Below are 21,938 nucleotides of genomic sequence, written 5' to 3' on the forward strand. Positions count from 1 at the left end.
ATTTAATTTGCTTTGTGACAATCTCATCAGCTCTGTAATGTGACTGTAGTAAAGGTTCAGATAACCTTAAAATATACATCAAAGGCTGTGAACAAAGACAGGATTAAAGTACAAATTTCATAAAACCTGCTGCTATAATATTATTAGCTAAATTTAGATGCACAGATTGAGCATGACCAAATTAAATACTGTCACCATGTACTGACACTGACCAACAGTTAAGGTGTTTTGCCTTTTTCTCTAACTGCAGAAATTAAATCTAACTTTTCTACAATTTAATTCTTTAGGCTCACAATCACAACAACACTCACAGCCTATTTGAGTTGTTTTATTTAACACATCATTTATATACAGGGTCATAAATGAATGTTCACGCTCATTATTTATTTGGATTTTGAAATATTAAGTATTTTTCAGTTAACATCCGTTATGTATGTCATCACAAGCAGATCATGTTTGTTACAAAAAGCATGTTCATAATTTTAGAACAGAAAGGCAGAGCTACATTATCATGATTAGTTGCATTAGTCTGATAGAGTATAATCTTGATCTAGTGTGCTCAAATAATCTGTAATCCATCCTCTTTTTGTTTCATCAACCTTGCAAGCAAATATCCAAAATGACAGCTCTTACTGAGATACAGCCCAACTGAATTTCAGGACCTGATTGAGTATTCTGGGCAATGACTGAATAAACTATAATATTTATTTGTGTATGCAAGACCTTGTTGAAGTAACAGCAGTGTCACATTAATACTACAGACAAAAACTACCTAACTATTGTTTGTTTAAATATCTACAATATGACATGCCCATACTCTTTCAGAACAAATGGAGGTTCTTTCCTAAAGTGACTTCCACTTCCACTCAGAAAGTGAAGGTGAAGAAGTTTCTTCAGACATGAAATTATGCCTTGGAATGGTGCCAATTCCAGTTTGACTTTCAGCAGTTCTGGAGTGCTGTTGGGTGCTCTGGAATATGTCAGTGACTTCCTGGGTACACTAAAATGGATTTAGTCCCTAGTTAACCGCCCCCCCCCGACAACACACACACACCTGTTCATTTATATTCTTGGTCACAGTCTATTTTCCTCTCGCTTTCTTTTCCACATTCAGTTTTTGTTGCATGCATACAAACATGTACAGACCTAAAAAACACACACCCCTACGCAAACTCGTGCTCACATACACGGTCCATGCATGTGCTGTGCCGGTTATTTAATGACTCTGTATCCATTTGAGCCCTCTTCTTTTGTCATTTGCCCTGTACTTCTTTGCTCTCTGTGGTCTTATCCTTGGCGTCGTGGCGATGACTGAGTTCAGACCTTGCTGCTGAACTGTCCAGCTGATGACATGGATCTCTTGAAGATCTGCTTTCTTCTCTTGGATCTGCTGTGAAAATAATTTAAAAATGTAAATAATGTTTGTGTCTTATTTAAAGTATCAACATAAGAAACATAAGAAACACAATTAAATTAATCTAAGAGATTGCCTCACTACATCCCATATCCCACCCACTTGTAGCAGAGGCTGTCTGCTGCGCTTCCTCTTCCTGTTGCTCTTCCTCTTCCCCAGAAGAGGGCTCCTCTCCATCCACAGATTTCATGTCTAGGGAGGACAAGTGGGCCTGGGCCATCTTTTGGACAGCTGGAAATACAAATCAACAGACTAAAGTGAGCACTGTAATAATTTTACTCATAAAGATGGATTTATTCCAATAACAAACAATAGATGAAAGCAAAGGTGGGAGGAAAAGTGAAATTTCTGAGCATATGTGCTCTGATTTTCATTTAAAACCTGCAACAGCTAAATTTTTTTACAACTGATATGGATGATAACAGGCTGAGAACAAACTGACCTGTCTCGTTTTAAGCTAAAATTGTAGATTCTACAATAATTAAATCCTGGAGGAAAGGATAAATCAAATTATTGAAGAACTAAACTGCATCATCTGCAGAAATAGTCATGGATGTTAGTAAACCTGCTATTAGAAGTCTGAATGAAGGTGTAAAGTGTGTGTATATATAAGTATACTTGCTTTAACTCATGATGAGTACCAAACCCAGACTGGACACCAGTTTGTGGGGACTTCTTATAAATGTGGGGACTACAGTTTTGTCCCCAGAGGAAAGTACTGTTTGAAGGCTGGGTTTTGAAGACTGGTACTTAGTTTTTGAGATCAGGGGTAGAACTACAGTACCCATCAAAAGTTTGGACACACTTCCTCATTAAATCCAATGAGAAAATGTGTCCAAACTTTTGACTGGTAGTGTAAGTTATGGTAAGGTTCGGGTAAGGGGCTGGATAATGCACTGTGTTAATGGACAGTCCCCACAGGCAACATATACCAGACATGTTTGTGAATACGTGTGTGTGTGTGTGTGTGTGTGTGTGTGTGTGTGTGTGTGTGTGTGTGTGTGTGTGTGTGTGTGTGTGTGTGTATGTGTTTGTGTGTTGCAGCTGCATCCTTTAATCCAGGATGATCCAGAACAGACTCACAGCTGTCTCTGCTCCTAATCTCACATAACACACATTCAGACATTCATGCACAACATAGACACACACAGATCTCGCTGTTTTTGAGTATGCACGTAGTCCAGACAGATATAAACCACATGGCAGTTGCCACAGCAGAATTAGACCTTCAACATTTCCCCATTTTGTCTTGTTACATAAAATAGAGCACATACCCAAAATAATCTGAGAGGAATGCGTTTACCTTTGAGTGAGGGCGGCTGGTAAGCTGACATGTGAACCAGTTTTGCTTTCAAAGCTCCGTTTTCCCCCAGAACCCACTGAAGAAGAAAAACATGCATTGTTACAGCTCATGGATACACACCATATGTTTAGGCGTTACATCAGTGAGGCTTGTCAAAATTCTTCACACCACCTTGTGGTAATGTAGCCTCAAGCAAATTATATAATATTCTAATTAAATGTATGCATATGCTATTTTTGAGTTGTTCATATTAAAGCAGTGAAGCAGCAACAATGACAAAAAACAGTGATACATTGGAAACAAAGAAAACATTGTGGAGGCTTGTCCACAAGAGTCAATACAACCAAATGTAAATGTACAAGACTCTTGATTCTAAACTTTGTAATGTATTTGAATCTATTAATCTAAAAGTTGCTACCCTTCCTCTTGAACTATTCCAATAAATGCAATGCATCTCTTGGTGTGATTTTAATACATCAACTGACCCACCTGATGCGAACCACTCTCTTCCTCTGGTGATGGTGGGTCTGTCAGTCTGAAGAGAGTTGCAGGTGTTGGTCTCCGGCGTCGAATCTTGGGAGGAAAAAAAAAGAAAGTTTTAATTTCTTTGCTTGTGTAAGTTTATGTATGTGACTGATTTTCAAATCCTATATTGCAGTTATGAAGCTATCAACGATTTCTTGTTCAGCCAAGTGGTTTTTGATGTAACTTCTGAGGAGGATTGGTTTGACAGGTATTCATACACTTATGTAACAGCCAGTAAATGATTGTTTTCCATTGATCCCGAATAAAGATTACATTTTATCATAGATGGTGGCTGGATTATTTAGGATCCAAGCAAAGATGTTATTTGCTTTGATTCTTCCTATTTTATCTCTTTGTTTTTGTTTTTCTTTTCATTCTGCCGCCTTTATTCTGTTTTTGCCCCCTGAAAATGTTTTTGTTGAAAAAAGCCAAAAAACCTTGTAACATCAAACTTCTCGTCATGGGACCAAATCCCAAGGCAGGCAGGCTGGTGCACATTTCCCCTTCCAAATATCAATACATCACAAAAAACAAATGCATCCCCAAAGAGAACAAAATTTTTTGCAGTACTTTTATTTTATGACAGAAGTTTGCCTTGCTGCTATTTCTGCTCAGTTCAGAGGTCACATACTGTACACCAGCTATCATCTTTCAAATGTTTAATGATGTGCATGTTTTAATAGGGCTGGGCAATATATCGAGATTTTCAAATATATAGAGACTTTATCAGACATGATATAGAATGAGGGAATATCGTTTATATTGCGATAGCTTGTTTTGAGTTAAAAGCATATTTTCTTTTGCATATTGCACAGCTGTATTTTTGTTATGGTCATTAAAAAGTATTTTTCATTCGTTTTCTTTGAGGAGTATTTAATTTAATATAAAGCTACTTTAATTTCAGTTAACTGTTTTAATGCACATGTGCTGCTAATCCTTAATAATAGTGTATTTAGCACTGACGGCTGTAAATTAGAACTGTCTCTTTGGTTAATTGACAAAAGAGAAGTATATAGAGATCTATATCATATATCGTTATTCACATAAAAAATATATATATAAAATATAAAATTTGGTTCATATCGCACATCCCTATGTTTTAATGCTTTCAGATAGAAATAATACTGTAGGTGCAACCAAAATGTTGACTGATATAAGCCTTTCAAATAAAATAAATAAATAAAATATTCCATTTTTGCATAAGATGTCAGTGGCTTAGCTGGTTATAAGGCATGTAGAAAACTGATTATCCCCAGGGATGCATTTAAAGCTAACCATTCCCCTGGACAGCTTTGAAAAAAGTGCAGCAGCAGAGTAGTAGCTTAATTTGATTAGTCACATCTGCTTTATCCCATTGGGGTTTGTGCAAGTTAGAATCTATGTCTCTAAAATATGGGTGGTCTTTTGTATCTGTATTTGTCATATTTATTGATAAATACAGGACACTGTCCATGGTGCTGAAGTAGCAGCTGGATTTTGTAGATTAGTCCTCCAAACACGAAAAAGGTGTGTCATTTGGCCCATCCAAATTAACAATGACATTAAAGTATTGCTCATATGTGAATGCATTGCATACATGTAGTGTGCAATTTTTTAAAACCTGTCATTTCCAGAATAGCTTCATTTTTGCATTTGCAATAATTTGAATACAAGACTGTTGTAATAAGTGTTGTCATATCATGGTATTTACAATCAAATAAATATTATTTTGTTTCTGTTCATTTTATAATGTGTTATAATAGGAGATTATTACAAAAAAAAAAAAAAAAAAAAAGTGGCAGCCAAACCAATCACAGCTTGGAGTGTAGGCATGAGATGTGTAGGCAGGTTTCACTCTCGAGCAACAACTCCTGCATCTGCTTCCCTTTATGTGCTAGATTCATCCATAGTCATGCCTCAGTCACTTCAGTCCAGTACTATGCCATTGTCAGGGACCAAATATAAATATGATTTTTAAGGCATAATTAGAGTGGGAAACATTATCTTTTATGTTTGCAATGCAATGTCAAAGAGTCTCTTAAACAGATGCAAACAAGGATGTCTCAGGGAAGATCGTGTAGAACTGAAGAGCCAATCCACAGGTTGAGTACCATTTGAGAGTCTTTCATAGTACTTTAAGAGTGTGGCCAGAAGGCCAAGGAACTACAGGAAAAGTGTTGTTTTCAACAGTACATAGTTATAAAAATCTGAAATGTTTATATATACACAGGAGTTGGTTTAGTGCAGCTGAACTGGAGGCTAATGTTTATACAGGTGGTGGATTAACTTCCATGACTTTATAATTTTATAAAGATTCACTGGATTCATCAGCTTTCTGTCACATTTATTGCTTGGTGATATTTCATGGAGCAGCATTGTAAATTAGTTAGTTTTGTCACTTTGCATCATTGGTGACTTTCCCTCTACTTTAGATCTGAGTGTGAGTGCTCATGGTTGTTTTTTTTCTGCGCTAGCCCTGGGATGATGACCAACTACACATTTCCTTCATTCCTTTCCCCTGCAACTCCTCACAGGATGAAGCAGGCACCAAAGAAAGAATGGATAAAACTTACTTGGCTCAATAATTATAGCTTTATGATTATCATACACTCAATAATTAACATAATAATAATGGCAAATAAAGTATTTTCTGTACACATTTATTAAATCTCTGAATATAAATATGTTAATCAAAATTAAATATTTGAAATATATTTATAGATGCAATGCACCTCTTCTCCTTTCCCTTATGCAATACACTGCGATCTATAAATATCTTTGACACTTGGATTCAAGTCTTGCACTGCCTCTGCAACAGTCATGCACTCTCTCATATAGATGTACACCTAACACTAATTAACACAGATTAATTGTTTTCCCTATTCACAGTTTTAAGGGGGAAAATGAGTGTCCATGGAAAACATTAACCTGTTTTGCACTGCTTGGTCAAAATGTTTTGTCTAAATCTCACAGTCCACCTTAACAACAACTTGTGAAATCTATTTAAATATGCATTAAAAGAATAGATGTTACTGTTGTAAACACAATGTTAAACTCAGCTATTTGTGCTCTGTTTTGTTCAGTTGGTGAAAGCCAAAAAAGTGTGAGCTGCAGTGGTTGAGCAAGCTTCAGAAATGCATAATGGAGAGAGCAGTGATTGTAAGACCAAAGTTGTGAGAAATGGCAGCAGATAAAATAGAAGGTGAATGTCCTGATTGATTGATTGATCAGCAGCTACTCTCTGAAGCACAAATGAAAACACTCACATCTCAGCACAAACATGTATGAAAGTGCCACAATGTCATTTGATGTAGCTGCAGCCGAAGCACTTAGTTTTAACAGTACCATCACACATGCTCAGTGTACTTTAGCTCAGATACATCATACAAATAATAAGCAGCATGTTAGCAAACCAGTTAACCCTAAAACCTCCTGAACCTAGGAGTGCACTGGAAATATAAAAACAGTACCAGTTGGTAAAATTACTTGATACCATTAGTGTAAAACACCTTACATTAGCACACAACCAGGTATATTTACCTAACATTAGATTTTTTTCCATATCTCTAGCATTGACAACCTACCCCTATGATGCATGCTACTGGACTTGGTTCATTATGCTAACGTTTATGAAGCCTGGCCATTTGAATCAGTGGTTTCAACACTGTCATCATACAGTACAGCTGAAAGGTGCAAACGCTTAACCATGTGTTTCACTAATAATTAATCTTCTTGCCTTCAAAGCCTAACACCAATGGGAGCTTGATTACAACATAAAAAACATTGTTTACTCTGTACAGTGGTCTTGAATAATGATTTGTAATTTAATTACATCTTAGTGGCATTGTAATGATGTGATATATTTTGCGTCTGTCTGGGTGAAGTTTTGGAAATAAGCTGAATGCCTTGTATTGTTAGAAACAGTACACAATGACCATCACCAAATATTGCTTGAGATTCTACACATCTTTTGGCTACTTCAACAATATATTGCATTCTAAAATAGAGTTGAATGTACAGTTTGCTTGAATTATTCACAGAAACTTGCTGCATATATATATATATATATATATATATATATATGCAGCAAGTTTGTGCATGCCCAAAGTGTTATAAGTGACTTTTTTCCCAGTCAAATAACAGTTATAAAAACTGTGCCTCTGCTCTGGAAGAATTAAGGCAGCAAGAATTTAAAACATCAATCCTTCACCTTACATAATTATTTTTATGAATGAACAATATTTAATTTCAGGATTTATTATTTATTAAGTTTCTAATGTAGAATGACAGCAACAGGTCATAAATGTGACCTAAAGAGCTTCTTCATAGATAAATAAGCTGCTATTCACTTAAAGCGAATCTACAAATACCTTGTTTTATTCATAACATGCTTTCAACTTGTTCTGTGAAAAAGCCCTTGTTTAACTTTAACATTTTCAAGGAAATAACAAATACCACTAATGACCTTTGACCTTTTCATGTGCTCAGAGAAGTGATTATCAGTATCACTATATTTTTCCCCATGAACCTCTCTTGGTCAAAGGTAATTACTGATAAGAGATAAATGTTTCTGAAAACAAAATTATTCCAACTTTAAGGGCAACAGGATATTATTTCACATCATAAATGCAATGCATCATCCTGTATATGTGAAGATGTTTGGGACATCTCTAAATATCTAAACACATGGACCTGAATCAATAATCTTTCCTTTGGGACTATCCAATTAGAGTCAGTGTGTCTTCTTCATTTTTTCTTGCCTTCCATTTTCAGCTTGTATCTGTATCCAGTTTTTTAAATGAATAAATCAGCCTTCTGTTATCCCCATGTTTTGCAAACTAGAATTAAAGTTAACCGGAACACATCAGAGATTGCTAGATTTGTTGAATAAGACCCTGTTAGAGTTTAAAGCTCTTGGACGTTGAAAATATGTTCTTGGCATTAACTGTCCTTGTCCTTGATTCAGGCCTCAGTCATCCACAGCTAATCTCTTTTGCATTTTAATCAGTTGACTTCTTCCCTTTTTTTCCCCCCTTTACTTCTCTTGTGTGACTTCAGTCAACACTTTTTTTTATCCTCCTTTAACTCCATAATTTGTTTATTCAATTAAACTCTTCCTGCTTAACGCTTTGTCTCTTTTTCCACCCCTATGTTATTAATGAAACAATTCTTGGTTCAGCAAGGTAAGAAAGTTCCTGGTTCAAATCGTAGCTATGATTAGCTATGTGTGACTTTTTATTTTTGCCCCATATCAATATGGTTCCTCCAGCTCCTCTTCAGGGTGAACTCTCAGCACAAAAGGACAGATATCATGTACTTTTTAAATTTTAAATTCATTTGTATGTTTGTTTTTTTCTTTGCATAATATGAGGTGGCTATTCATGGGGCATTAACCCTCTAAGCTCTTTAATTCAATTTAGTAAATTATCAGGCAGGATGGTGGACCAAATAATCCATTAACCAACTAGTTTATGGGGGTTGATCAGAGAACAGAAATATGCACATGTGTGAAAGTGAAACCCATAATAGTTAGTAAAATCATGTACAAGAGATGCTACTGATGAGTTATTCTATGAACTAGAAATACTTTGTCAGAAGAAAACGGCAACATGTTCAAATATCTTGATGAGATGTGGCTTGCTTCTCTCAAACACGTACCAGACACTGTACAGCTGAGTCTCATTCAACAGAGCATGAAGCCTGTTTATTACTAACCTTGTTAGACTGTCCAGTATTACTGAAGAGCAATGGTATGTTGTAAGAAGAGAGAATGTCATGCTGGTGCTTAAATGATTATTACACTCATTTTGCAGTTGATGCACTGTTTATTTCCAAAGTCTGATTTCTAGTTCGTAAATATTGCAGGGATTTTTTAAAATCTGCCAGATGATTTCTTTCATTTTCTTTTCAGCAACAGCTGACATTAAGCAATAACATTTTTATACAGTGAAGTGCCAGAATTAGGTTCACCTTAGGGGCTCTAAAAAGACATATTATTATACATTTTGTGGTGTAAAGACTTTGTAATCTTTTGTAGACTTTACTGCTGCAGTAATCTTACAGGATCCTGAGCTGGCAAACTACCAAGGTAGTTTCTTACAAGGAAACACTGACTCAGCTCATGATGCTCTCAATAAGCATTGTGGAAATTTATGTGGGAAAGAGCAATAAATTAGAACCGAAGAAGTAATTTGCTGCACTATAATGTGAACCCTCCCTGGATAACTAGGTAAAAAATAGTAACAAATTACCATAAGAATATAATTAAGATAAGAGATCAGTCAGAGACATTTTATTCCAAGCAGTGTTTCTGAAAAAGAAGAAATAGGGTACCTAAGAAAAGTAAGCGAAGGAATGCCCCTGCACTTGAAGTGTTGGAGAAAATAATCCAAACCCCTGTAGACAACAGAAAGTCTAAGTTGTAAACAGCAGATGTGTGAAAAATATTTGAATAGGAACTGATTTATTGGTTTATTTACATTCCAGGACAAAACAAGCTTCCCATTCAGATTTACCATGAAATCTTCCAAATCCCCCACTCATGAGAAATGAAAATTTCTGGCATGACACCTGGTCTCCAATGAGATTTGCCTTAGGGAGCAGGATTAAGTTAGGAGCATTAACAGCGGAAGAAATGGATAAAGCTAAAGTATTATTACAGCAGTGTCCAAACATTAGCTCACTGGTGCCATGATGATTTTTGGACCCTTGGCATCAACCAACTGAATCCATATACCTACTCACACAGCACTACAACACAAATAGCTTCTGCTTCACCATTGTTTCACCTACAAGTCACTTTGGATGATTCAGCCTGAGCTGTTGGTTTTATTTTACATAATTCACTCACCACCTCCTTCCGCTGTGAGCAGTAATGTAGTCTTTTGTTTCAGATGTGTGATTAGAGCTTTACAACTTAAGCATATCTCATTTTCACTATTGTGGATGGTGCTTTAAAGAGATGCCTCATCACTTTTAAAAACTCCAAAAACTGAGGCTGCACAGCTCAGTTTAATCCCAGTTCTGCCCTGACTCTGCTGCCCACTGAGTAATGCAACATCAGAAAACAGAGTTCTGTGAAGTCTTGTTAGACTTATGTAACTGCCTGTTAACATTAGTGGCATGGACTAAAGCTTCAGATGCAGCAGAGGAAAACGATTCTTACTTATTGTCATGATGAAAGTTTTTAGTGTTAGTGTATTGTTAACAAAGCCACTAAACGAGTAAAAGTCCTCAGATTGTTGGTTTTAGATTATACAAACAGGCTATATGACCTAGATCTAACTTCCCTACTATACACACTATTATCATCAACGTAGGCCACAACATGCTCCCACGCGCTCACCATCTCCACCTGTCGAGGGTCCAGCTGAAGGGGAATGGAGGAGGGCACGGAAAACTGAATCTTCCTCCTTGCGTCCTTGTCTGCCTCTCGATCCATCACCTCCGGTTCCATGGCATCCAGTCCGTAACCTCCACGCACAAGCGCCCAAATCCAAGTGGAGTAAAGTCCGATGTAACTGTCGGGATGACTTCCTCGGTGTGTTTAACTGAAAAATGCTGGTTTGTGTTTTTTTAAAGATCCTAAAGATTCGTCAGTGAGTGATCAGCGGCATTCTTCCGTCCCAACAGTTATGTGGTCTCTGGAGTTGTGTTTGACAGCTTTGACTGTTTCCTCTCCTCTCGCGCATCTCTTCCCCCCCCCACCTTTCCCTCACTCACTCACTGCCCCGCATGTGTTTCTAGCTCCCACTGTGATTACTGACCCCTTTCTACGTGATGAAGAGAGAAGAGGAGTGAAGGTGGGAATGCGTGCCGAGGCTTTATGATGTTTTAAGCTGACGTCGGAAAATGCAATTTTGAAAATGGCCCAGATAGAAACTGTCCGTTAGATTAAGTGAGGATTCTAAAAATGCAGTGTTGCAGCTGAAGTTTCATCTTCAGGGCTCTTTGTAAAAATCCCTGATTATTACAAAAAAAAAAAAAAAAAAAGAAGAAGAAGAAAAGATGCGTAAAACAACTAATGATATATTTTTTTACTTAATTATTATTTAATATGTTTTACTTGGGGTGATCCTGCATTGTATGTTTTTAATCCCTGTTGCACAAAGGCTTATACCTAATCGATAATGAGAAAAACTTGTTTTGAGACAAGTCACAAGTTTTATCATTGTTTCTTCAGCAGTCTTGGTCTATTAATACGGGGGTATTTCTCTATCTTTAATAAAGAGCATAATTGATGGATTTGAGAGCAAGATGTTTTGTTTTCACGCTCAAATATCACATTGCCCTCCCTCAAAACTCTCTTCTCACACTCAAATAGTCCCATCTTGCTTTTAAATAGCCTATATTGTTATTCCTTTCAAAACTCTGCTCAAGTTTAGTGTAGCAGGTTCAAATCTCCTGCGCTCAAGCTTGGCCTCTTTCCCTCGCATTCAAAGTTGTTCTCTGCTCTCTCAGAACTGCCTTGTACTGTATATGTTTTAACAACGAGAGTGTGAAAGTGGAGTTTTGAGAGAAAGCAATATACCTGAGTGTGAAAACAAGACGTCATGCTCTCAAATCCATCAATTTTGCACCTGATTAAAGATAGAGAATACATAATTAACTTTGATCTGGTGTTTTTTTTAATGACTTTTACATCCTCTCCATAAAATAAAAAAAAAGAAGTTTAAACTAATTTTTATCTACTGTGTAGGTATTTGATAAAATGCTGCATTTAGGATCAAGAACATGGAAATGTTGATGTAGGACAAAAAACAGCAATAAAAGTGCATCACCTGCTGCAATCATGCGCACTTGGGCATCTGATGTGTATCCAGGTTAAAGTCAGTTTACACTGAATATTGCTTGAAAATTGTTTGTCTTTACTTTATGCCAAGTCTGGGGAGCCTAATCAGATTCTACAGATGGCCCATGCCCCCAGGCCATGACTTTGGTACTGCCCTTACAAAAATGTATATAGTTTCCAGATATCTGCAAGCTGCTAACATTTCCACCAAATACTAGTATTTAATTAAAACTTCAGACATTTTATTTCTATATAAGCATTTCATCCTATGTGGAGACATTCTGGGGCCTCTTTTGTTTAACATACATGCTTCCACTGGCACACGCCATAAAGAACAACAAAATTATTTACCATAGCTATGTAGATGACATGCAGATATATATTTGATATATAGTCTGTCAGACTTTAAATTTCTGCTGCTGGTCTCTATGGTTTAGGACCAAAATACATCAGTGACCTCTTACCCCAATATGAACCTGCCAGAACTCTTCAGTCATCTGAATCCAGTTTCTTATCAGTTACCAGAGTCAGAACCAGAGCTGCATTCAGTTTCTATGTGCCACATGTCTGGAACAAACTCCCAGAAAGCCTCAGATCGGCACTGTTATTATACCAACAAGTTACACAGCAGCTGCCTCTTTCAGACATTTTCCATCATGGCTGCCCCCATAATTCATGTCTTAGCCAATGCATATATCTGAGCAGGCAGCTGCATTGGCACCCAGCAAAATGTCTTCAGAAATCTTCAAGTTGTTTTTATGCTTTTCTTTTATCTATATAAATGTACAGGACTTCGTTTCAGCTGTTGCTGGCATTAAAGCACTTTATAAGTAATCTGGTGAAAAGTACTGAAGAATTAAATGCTCAGTTTTTTTTTCTACTACTGACAATGGGAAGATGGACTTTGCACTTGTAGAAACTCAGCTCTATGTGTACATTTGGTTTCTCATTTTGTGTTGTGCGTATGAAAGATGAGCACACAATTGGACTGACAAAATCCTTTTATTTTTAATATTTTTATAAAAGTCATAAACTGTATTCATGTGTTTTAAAGTCTCTCATAAGGCTGAGCTGAATTTAAACCTTTTCCTTCATTTGTGCTAAATGGGCTATATCATACTGTAGATATATGTGAAGTAGTCCGTGGAAAATCCATTGCCATGGCAACAGTTTTTCTTCATAGTGTTGAGTGTTGGCTGTGCAGCAGCTGTGCAGTGTGTGCATGTGCTGGTGCCAGTGAGTTATGTGTAAGACAGAGGAGAGGTGGGGTCAGAGAAGACAAATGTATGCGAATATACACAATAATAAGACAGAAAGGTTTTGTTAGTGTTGCGTGGGCAGTGGCAACAGTGTGTCAAAGTCAAACTATATCTGTTTGTCCAATGTTAAGGAGAAAAAAAGTAGGTTCCTGTGAATTGTTCACATAAATAATTTAGTTTACAATTTAATAAGAGGAAGCAGCTATGACATGAGAATGCCATGCAGTTTGCAAAGGCAGTGGATCAAGCTCTTACCAGAGTTCCCACAAGCCCACAGATCCACCATGTCCTGAAGTGAACTTGAGAAAGCTAAAATGGCCAGTCTATATGGCTGCCCTTGCAAAACAAATATAGTTTTGTTAGCACTTGCAGCATTGCATCATGCCTGAAAATGTTTAGAACTGAAGAAGGATTTTCTTAATTAGAAGAGAATAGGTTTGCATATTTTAAATTCTATATCCTGTGTCACAACAAACCAGACACAACTTAAATCAACGAAATGGGGAAAAAAATATCTCATGAGTATAATGTATAACTCCATAAAATTACTATTATATAGTTATATACCTGGACTAGTATCCTGCTTGTTGGATATTTGAAGGATACTGGTTTTGTGTTACAGCAACATCCTCTTCTGTTTACAGCACAGATAAGAGGATAAAATAAGATATTTTGGTTTTGAGAAACCTCCAGCACTCTGATAGAAACCAGAAGACTGTGGCATGTAAACACCTGAACTCTGAACATTCTGTGCTGGTAAAGTTCAGACAGGCGGACATGGTGCGAGCTCATATACTAAACCTTTCATGACAATAAGTTACAACCAGTGTCTCATGATGTGTGTTAACACCTAATCTGGAATATGTAACAGTAATTTATGACTGAAAATCAAAAAATGAAAATTTCCATGTAAACACTTTTCATGCAAGAGGTTTTCTGCAAAAATGTCACAAGGGGGAGCAGTGAGTTTATACCTCATTGATGTCTGTTTTGATGTTAATTTAAACACTTTTTAAAAAATTTTCCACTAAATTTCTAAATTTAATAAATCTGATTAAAGGATCTAAATGAACAGCAACTCCTCAATATCACATTTTAAAAGGACCACAATGCATATATAATCTATATATTCACAATATCTTCAGCAGACTGGACATTTGTTAGGATGTAGTAACTTTAAACAACCAGCAGATGTCACTCACTCATAAATCTAAAACAGAACTTGACTGAAAATCTCTGATTTTGTGTGAAAGCAATTACACAAATCATATTCAAGGTTAGTTATCAAACCTTAGTATCAGTCAGAAAGATGTTTTATCCTGTTCTTTTTTAAATGTTCTTTCTTTAAATAAAAAAAATAATTTGAGCTTTTTAAAATGTCCTCTTTATTTAAATAATATAGGTCAATAAATAAGAACAAAACAGCTACAAAATCTCTTTTTGTCTTGTAATGGCTGTAAAATCACAATTGATATGGTATTAGTTGTGGAAAGATGGGCCTAATGGCTTAGAGAGCAAAACATTTAATTATTAGCCTGCACTGGGAAGCATGTCATCCCTGTCCATCTGATTTTCTATATTTAATACGAAAAGACATTGGACATAAATGTAATACCCGACTTGTCAAACAGTGGATGAAGATACAGACCTTACAAACATTTGGAGAAATTTTGTGAGATGTCTTATTTTAGGTCTTGAGAAACAGTTTGTAGCCAATCTCTTGGTAGTCATGTTTCATTTAAATAATTTTTTTTCTTTCATCTTACCTTGATTATTGTGTCTCGTATGAACTATTTTCATTTTATTTCTTTATGTCCCATGTTGGTCATTTTTAATCTGTTTCTAGCCACACTTTTGTTTTTTATTATTTTAATATGTTTTTGTTGCCATGGTTGTATTTGCTTCATTATGGATATTTCACCCTTTTTGTGGCCATTTAACCTCATTTAATGGTATTTTGTGTCTCAGTTGGGTCCTTATTTTTTATTTATTTATTTATTTTTAGCATTTTGTCTCACATTGTGGTTGTTAGACTATTTTTTGTAGCCATAGGTCTAAATTTGTTTTTAATATGGTTATTTTTAAATACCTTTCTGTATGTCTTTATGCATTTCTGTTGCCATTTGCCATCTGCTTTTATTTCTGTAATTCATGTGTCATCATTTATGTTGCTTTTGGATCACATTTGGGTTGTTTTGTGCTCGCTTTAAGAACATATATTTATTGTAAAAATAAGTCAAACATCACAGCTGCCATATTAAAATTAAGGAAGGACGTTTGTGCCTTCTATGAAGGTGAGGTCTTTGTAATACAAAATGAATATATTTAATGTAATTACTTAAAGTGATTGTGTTATGCTGCTTACTTTGACCATTCCTACCTTTGCAAGGCAGGTGGCCCATGTTGGCTTTGGCTGCATCTTCATTAGAGGGAAAAGCAGGCACTTAAACATTTTGGTTTTAGTTCAAAAGCTGAGATTGCGCTCTGGTCAATACACTATGGATCAATAAAGGCGATGATAAGTCTGCTCCCTCTGGCTTTCACTCTTATTCTTCCCTCTCTTATTTCTTGCCTTGCCCCATCTTCTGCCCCCTCACTGCAATCTGTGCCTCTGCCACCTTTTGGCACTAGTCTGCCCACGGGCACCTGTGCCAAGCCTGGCAACACAAATCAAGACGCTCTGCTTAGCTGGGTTCAGTTGACTCGTTTAGGCAATTGCACCCTGACTCTGATCACTATGACCAGCCCCTTATTTATGTCAGGCCTTTGTGTGGACATTGCAATGGTTTTTATGACTGCTGAGGAAATGTGTGGATTAAAACTGTTGAGTTGTTCTATTTGGAATAGTTATAGTATTTTATTTCTAATTGCATCACTAAAATGGTTAATTATTTTTCCCACGGTTGATGTGGATAATTTTATCATTGGGTTTATCTTTTTATCCTATATTATTAGGCCATAGGAAACCGTCACAATACAAATGAATTTTTTTTCTTTTTGCTCTACCTTAATAATATCACTACAAAACTGTTATTACAAGCTTATTATTTCTCGTAAAGGCATTGTTGTCCTCAAGCCTCTATATGAGATTAACCCCGTTTTCCCTCAAAGATGGAGGCTAACAGAGGCAGTGTTTTTTTCTGTGCCATCCACTCCTTATTCTATTTTCTCTTTCAGCTCAGTGACAGATGGCGAGTCCTTCTCCCCCAGGGGAAGCCAGTCTCTGTGAATGCGGCCGCATGTCAATCACCGGCTCTCATGTGATGGCTCTTGCCAATGACGTGCCAGCCATATGGGCCTGGCATCAGAGCTGGTATGTAACCCACCCAGTCCTGCCTCTGAGGTGCCACACGGCTCCCTCCACGCGTTTGGGCTGGGGATAGCAGCAGCAGCAGCAGATAGAGCAGAGAGGCAGGAGGGGGAGAGGGGAAAAGAGAGAACAGAAGAGAAAACAGAGGTGTGAGAGCAGACACGCAGTGCCTCGCCTGCACGAGCAGCCACGCAGGGCGTGTGGATGTGATGCCCACCCGGAGAGAAATGGTGTAAACAAACCAGCTCTGCCCCGTCATTGAGCTCCACCACGGAGGTAGGTTACACATTTCCAATTTATCAGATAAAGGTTCAAATTTGTTTAGTCTTTGTGCAGAAAGAGAAATCGGGATGTGAAAACCAAATAGCTGGAGATAATTTTATGCATTAAACGTGTCTTGGAATGAGCTAAAACGTTTTATTTTTCCTTATTTGGTCTTTTTCAGACAAGCTTGCAATCTCTTCTTAAAGCTCTTTAGTGCTTTCGAAGATCGACATTGTATGTCCAGTTTAAATAGATTCCCCATCATCAAACCAACAAACCGAACAAAAGAACTCTTTTTCTTTTTCTTGCAATTTGTGCAAAGGGAGTATGTTTCATTTGTGACTAAATGTGTGCAAAATGCGTGTGCGCGAGTTCTTGCACGATGCGCGTCAGAGGACTGTGGGGGTTGAATTCTCCATAGAGATGCACAGGCTAATTGACAAGGTATTGGTTGGCATTAATTACATTGTGCTTACAAGATTAGAAAAAATAGACTGCGTCCTTGGACTCCATGAGCACAGCTGAGCTCAGAGCGCTGGAAACATCTGTGAAGATTTCAGGCTCTTTTTGTCCTTTTTAAAATCGCCTTTAAATTTAAATTTAATTTGTCTACTGCGACTAAATCATTGGTCGATTTATTTTCATGAATGTAGAATGAAGGACACTTTCAATTAGCAAGTTTTTAGAGAAATCCCGATATTCAAATGTTTCCTGTCTGAACACGACCTCCTAACCCCTCAACGACTTTGACCTGAAGATGTTGTTAAAAGCGCCAATTAAAGGAAAAATAAACTAATTATTTAATAAACAAGACCAATATCTAAAATATATGTCACCTTTTTAAAAACGTAACGTTGACTCAAAGACACAATGTAATTTAAAACAAAGGGTTTTGCTTTGGTCGCGATTATCGAAAATAGGGTTGATTAACCTGCACAAGGTCCCTTGAGACACCAATCAAAAATGTCAGTATAATTTTCATGAAATCAAAATCAATTAGAAATAAAATGGGTATAACACACCTTAAATGTTTCTATTGAGGATTCTTTGGGCTCTTTTTTATAAGTGCAGGTTAATTTAAAAAAAAGAAAAATGCCGATAGAGAGCAATATTTGGGCTCTCTAGTTTATTGTGCGGCCTGACTGGAATATAGTCAGGACGGTGCTTTATTTGGTGCAGTACCTGCACCCACACTGTGTCCCTGGGGAATCACTGAAGCTGACCGACGTCGATTCCTGATCCAGGCTGCAAGGAGAGACAGGCCGACGTACAGATAATGGCTGAAAACCTGCTGTTGCTCTACGCCATTTAAATATTTTGATTTAGTCAGAGTTTACAAAAAATATTCAACATATCATTAATCTGTATAAAATCTTCATGCAGGGCAATGCTTGATAAACGAAAAGCTGGAGAACTTTTCAGTTCAAAAACTTTTAAGATTTGCAAAAAGGCCCACGTATTAACCCTTGCATAATATGTGTCCATGTAACCTAAACATGAAAATCATTACTTCAAATTCACAAGCTATATTATATATTAATATCTGCCTGTCACCCGCCTTCCGATGCTTCAATAAAATCACCTTGTTTATTTTTCTGTTGCTGACTGTTGGACTTATTGGACCAACACATTTCTAACATGAGAGAAAGGTTGCCCTAAAAAAATGCAACATTTAGGCGATATTATAATTATACAGAACTAGTTTTTTTTTTTTTTTGTTTTGTTTTTTTTAGATAAATGACACAAACATAATAGTCATAACCCTATTTTGGCTGTTTTGCCTTGCATTGTACCCGTATGTGCGTGGTGGAGCAGCAGTTTGCTGAAATGCTCTTGTGACTCTCTTACAGGTTGCCTGCCACAATGTTGAGCCGTCTGTTCAGCGAGGTGCTGCCGGACGTCCAGAGGCTTGCGGCTGACTGGGTGGAGGACAATGAAAGCCAGGAATGCAAGGCCAACGAGCACGAGTCCTGTCACCTCGGTGAGGATGAGCTGGACGAGCCACAGGAAGGCAGCAGTCGAGCTGAGTCCGAAATGGCCGGTGACGACGATGAGGATGATGATGCCGAGGAAGAGGAGTGCGGGGATGAGAACGACTCAGACAAACCCAAGAAACGTGGTCCAAAGAAACGTAAGATGACGGCGGCCCGTGTTGAGCGCTCCAAGGTGCGTCGAATAAAGGCAAACGCACGGGAGCGCACACGCATGCACGACTTAAATTCTGCGCTGGACAACCTGCGCAAAGTGGTACCGTGTTATTCCAAAACTCAGAAACTCTCTAAGATAGAGACACTGAGGCTGGCTAAGAATTATATATTAGCCCTTGGGGAGATTTTACGCAACGGAAAGCGTCCAGATGTGGTGACCTACGTGCAGATGTTGTGTAAAGGGCTGTCCCAGCCCACTACCAATCTGGTGGCAGGATGCCTGCAGCTCAACACCAGGAACTTCCTGACTGAGCAGTGCACAGACGGAGCCCGCTTCCACATGCCCAGCTCTCCTTTCTCGGTTCATCCCTACCCCTACCGATGTTCCCGCCTATCCAGTCCTCATTACCAGCCCGGAACCGGTGCGCTCAACCTACGAAGCCACTCCTACAGTTCCGGGTATGAAGCCACTTACCCGCCGGGTGGGACGTCCCCTGACTACAGTAGTCCGGACTACGAAGGCCAGCACAGCCCACCCGTGTGCCTGAACGGCGGGGTTTCTGGGAGGCAACAAGAGTCTTCTGAGATAGACAGGAACTATCATTACTCTATGCATTACTCCGGACTGACTACATCTCGACCCAGTCACAGTCTATCTTTTGGCCCCTCGGGAGCGCGCAGTGGTGCACACTCAGAAAACATTCCACCTTTCCATGATGGGCACTTGCACCATGACAGGGCGCCACCATATGAGGATCTCAATGCTTTTTTCCACAATTGAGCTTAATGACTCATTGATCCAACCAGGCTTATTGACTTTACAATGACAATCTTATAACGTTTAATATTATTCGGAAAGCGACTGGAGTTCCTAAAAATGAGAAATGGAAGTGGCAGAAAGAATCTTCTGATTATCTTCTGTATTCTACTGATGTCATCTCTATACTGCTGTACATCCTGTCAACGTGTGTCCGCTGTTATCCTGTATGCAGAATGAGTGCAATTGACATAAACGATGTAAAAGCCAACAAGAAACCTGTTATGACACAAACTACAGAAATAAAAGTGTTTTATAATTGTCTGAAATGATTGAACAAATGTTGTGAACTCCGTGGAAGCATTTACTCAGACTGTCGGTTTCATGAGCGTGATCTAAAACAGAACTTGTAAACTTAATTTCACACAGATACAAACATTCATAAGGTATCTTTGGCTGAAAATTGAAAATTGGTTGCTTTTGTAGCGAACTGGGGGAAATACGTTCTGTTTTCAACACGACAAACATACCGAGTTTCTTTTATAGAAACAATCATTATGGATTATAGTTCTGCACTGTCTCTCATGTTGTCAGTAAGATGACTTAAGGACAAACTTTTCAGTATAAACTTTTACGCCATCTATTTCTTCTAATTTGGGCTATTTCAATTTAGGAAAATGTTATATTGGGCACGTACACATATATAATTGTATTTTATGTTGATTTGGGTCAGGATTTAAGTCACGGCCTTGACCTGTAGCTTCTAAAATATCTGAACAACCACTTTTGAACATGTCAGCCAAATAATCTGGACCAAATAGTGCCACAGCCATGTAATTACATTGGATTTGACAATATCCCCGTACTTAATAACAACAATACCTTATTAAGAATGTTAAATTAACATAAAGCGGTGTCAGTATGGCACCACAGTAAGTTTCATTTGCTCATTTTCATTTCAGTCTCCATGTTTTCGAGCTGGGGTTTTATGTTATATATAGGCGTAAAGTGTGTTTCCTTATGTGAACTTAACAAGTCAGTGTGACATGGATCAGCTGAGTCTGACACTGATTTTTATCAAGAAATTAATAATAACTAAAAAACAAAATAACTCGCAAACTGCAAACAATTTCATATTCAGTGTACTTGGTGTTAAAATATTGTTTTAAAATACTGGAGATGCTTCACAACGCGTTCACCGAGCCTTTAATTGAGGTTCATGTACAGAAAAACGCCACAGACCAGCCGCCCAAAATCGTTTCGGAGGACAGTCCTGTCTGGTCTCATTCATCTGTTGTATTGATCTAATGCTTGTACATAACACAACACGACATTTTTACTATGTAAAATGTCCCTTAAACATGTGTCTGGAGTTATTTGCAAATCGTATGTATTGGAAGAATCACACGGGAGCCTTAATCAAACCAATTTCCCTATAAAACATACACATTTACGTTAAATCTTCTTGCTTTCACCATGTGTTGCTTTAAACACAATTTTACCTTTTAATATGGCACATTCAACACACACGTATAGGCCTCATACGTGGAAAAGGATGAAGAAGAACAAAACTTGCATAAAAAGCATAAAAAACATACCTGCAGGTGGATCTGGGCCTTGTCAAACCACAGTTTCATTCTCGGGTGAGTACAGAAAACTGTCCAAATGCTTGAATAATACAGTGATCTCATTAACAAATCATGAGAGTTACATTAAAAAAATCTTCACTGAGTACAAATAGGCTCAGCGAATGGTTGATTAAATTATTTTTGTCTCGCCAAAAATTACACTCAAAAGTCTGATTGTTCAAGATAAACTTTGGTTTGTTTTTCCTCCCTTTTTTTTCCTTTTTCTTTTCCAAAATGATTTAATTCTTATATTTTAAACATTGTCATATTTAAACAAAATATTTAAAAATTTGAGCTTATATGTGTTGGATCAAATCATTGGTAATTTCTCATGTCAATAGCGGGAGCATGCACCATCTTTTGGACCAATGCCCTGGGTCCCATATGTTGCTGCGGACATCCAGGGGAAATCAGTACCGGGCACCGGAGGGTGGAAACCATCCCATTCAACACTGTTCCAAGGGGAAGAAGCAGGAAAAAAAAAAAAGAAAGAAAGAAAAAAGCAAAATGATGCCAGAAAATTGTACAAAATGGTCTCATGATGCAATAAAATGTGTAATC

At 37.5% G+C, this 21,938-nt stretch overlaps 2 protein-coding genes across 3 annotated transcripts; one reads left to right on the plus strand and one right to left on the minus strand.

The window, feature by feature from the left end:
* Positions 1-314: 314 nt before the first annotated feature.
* Positions 315-10,920, minus strand: LOC121631914 (protein phosphatase 1 regulatory subunit 1B-like). Of its 2 annotated transcripts, none has more exons than XM_041972986.1 (5): positions 10,567-10,920; positions 3,207-3,290; positions 2,718-2,793; positions 1,517-1,645; positions 315-1,387 (listed from the first exon to the last, which is right to left on the minus strand). In XM_041972986.1, the coding sequence occupies exons 1-5, from the start codon at positions 10,675-10,677 to the stop codon at positions 1,254-1,256; spliced, it is 534 nt and encodes a 177-aa protein (XP_041828920.1). In that variant the 5' UTR covers positions 10,678-10,920; the 3' UTR covers positions 315-1,253. The 2 variants fall into 2 exon arrangements, with proteins under 2 accessions (XP_041828920.1, XP_041828919.1); XM_041972985.1 differs by having other exon boundaries at positions 315-1,390.
* A 5,372-nt stretch (positions 10,921-16,292) lies between these two features.
* Positions 16,293-20,078, plus strand: LOC121631953 (neurogenic differentiation factor 2-like). The gene is made up of 2 exons (XM_041973060.1): positions 16,293-16,857; positions 18,696-20,078. Exon 2 carries the CDS (start codon positions 18,709-18,711, stop codon positions 19,771-19,773), a length of 1,065 nt encoding a protein of 354 aa, XP_041828994.1. The 5' UTR covers positions 16,293-16,857; positions 18,696-18,708; the 3' UTR covers positions 19,774-20,078.
* Positions 20,079-21,938: the final 1,860 nt, after the last annotated feature.

Source organism: Melanotaenia boesemani, chromosome 21 (assembly GCF_017639745.1).
Source record: "Melanotaenia boesemani isolate fMelBoe1 chromosome 21, fMelBoe1.pri, whole genome shotgun sequence".
NCBI lineage: Eukaryota > Metazoa > Chordata > Actinopteri > Atheriniformes > Melanotaeniidae > Melanotaenia > Melanotaenia boesemani.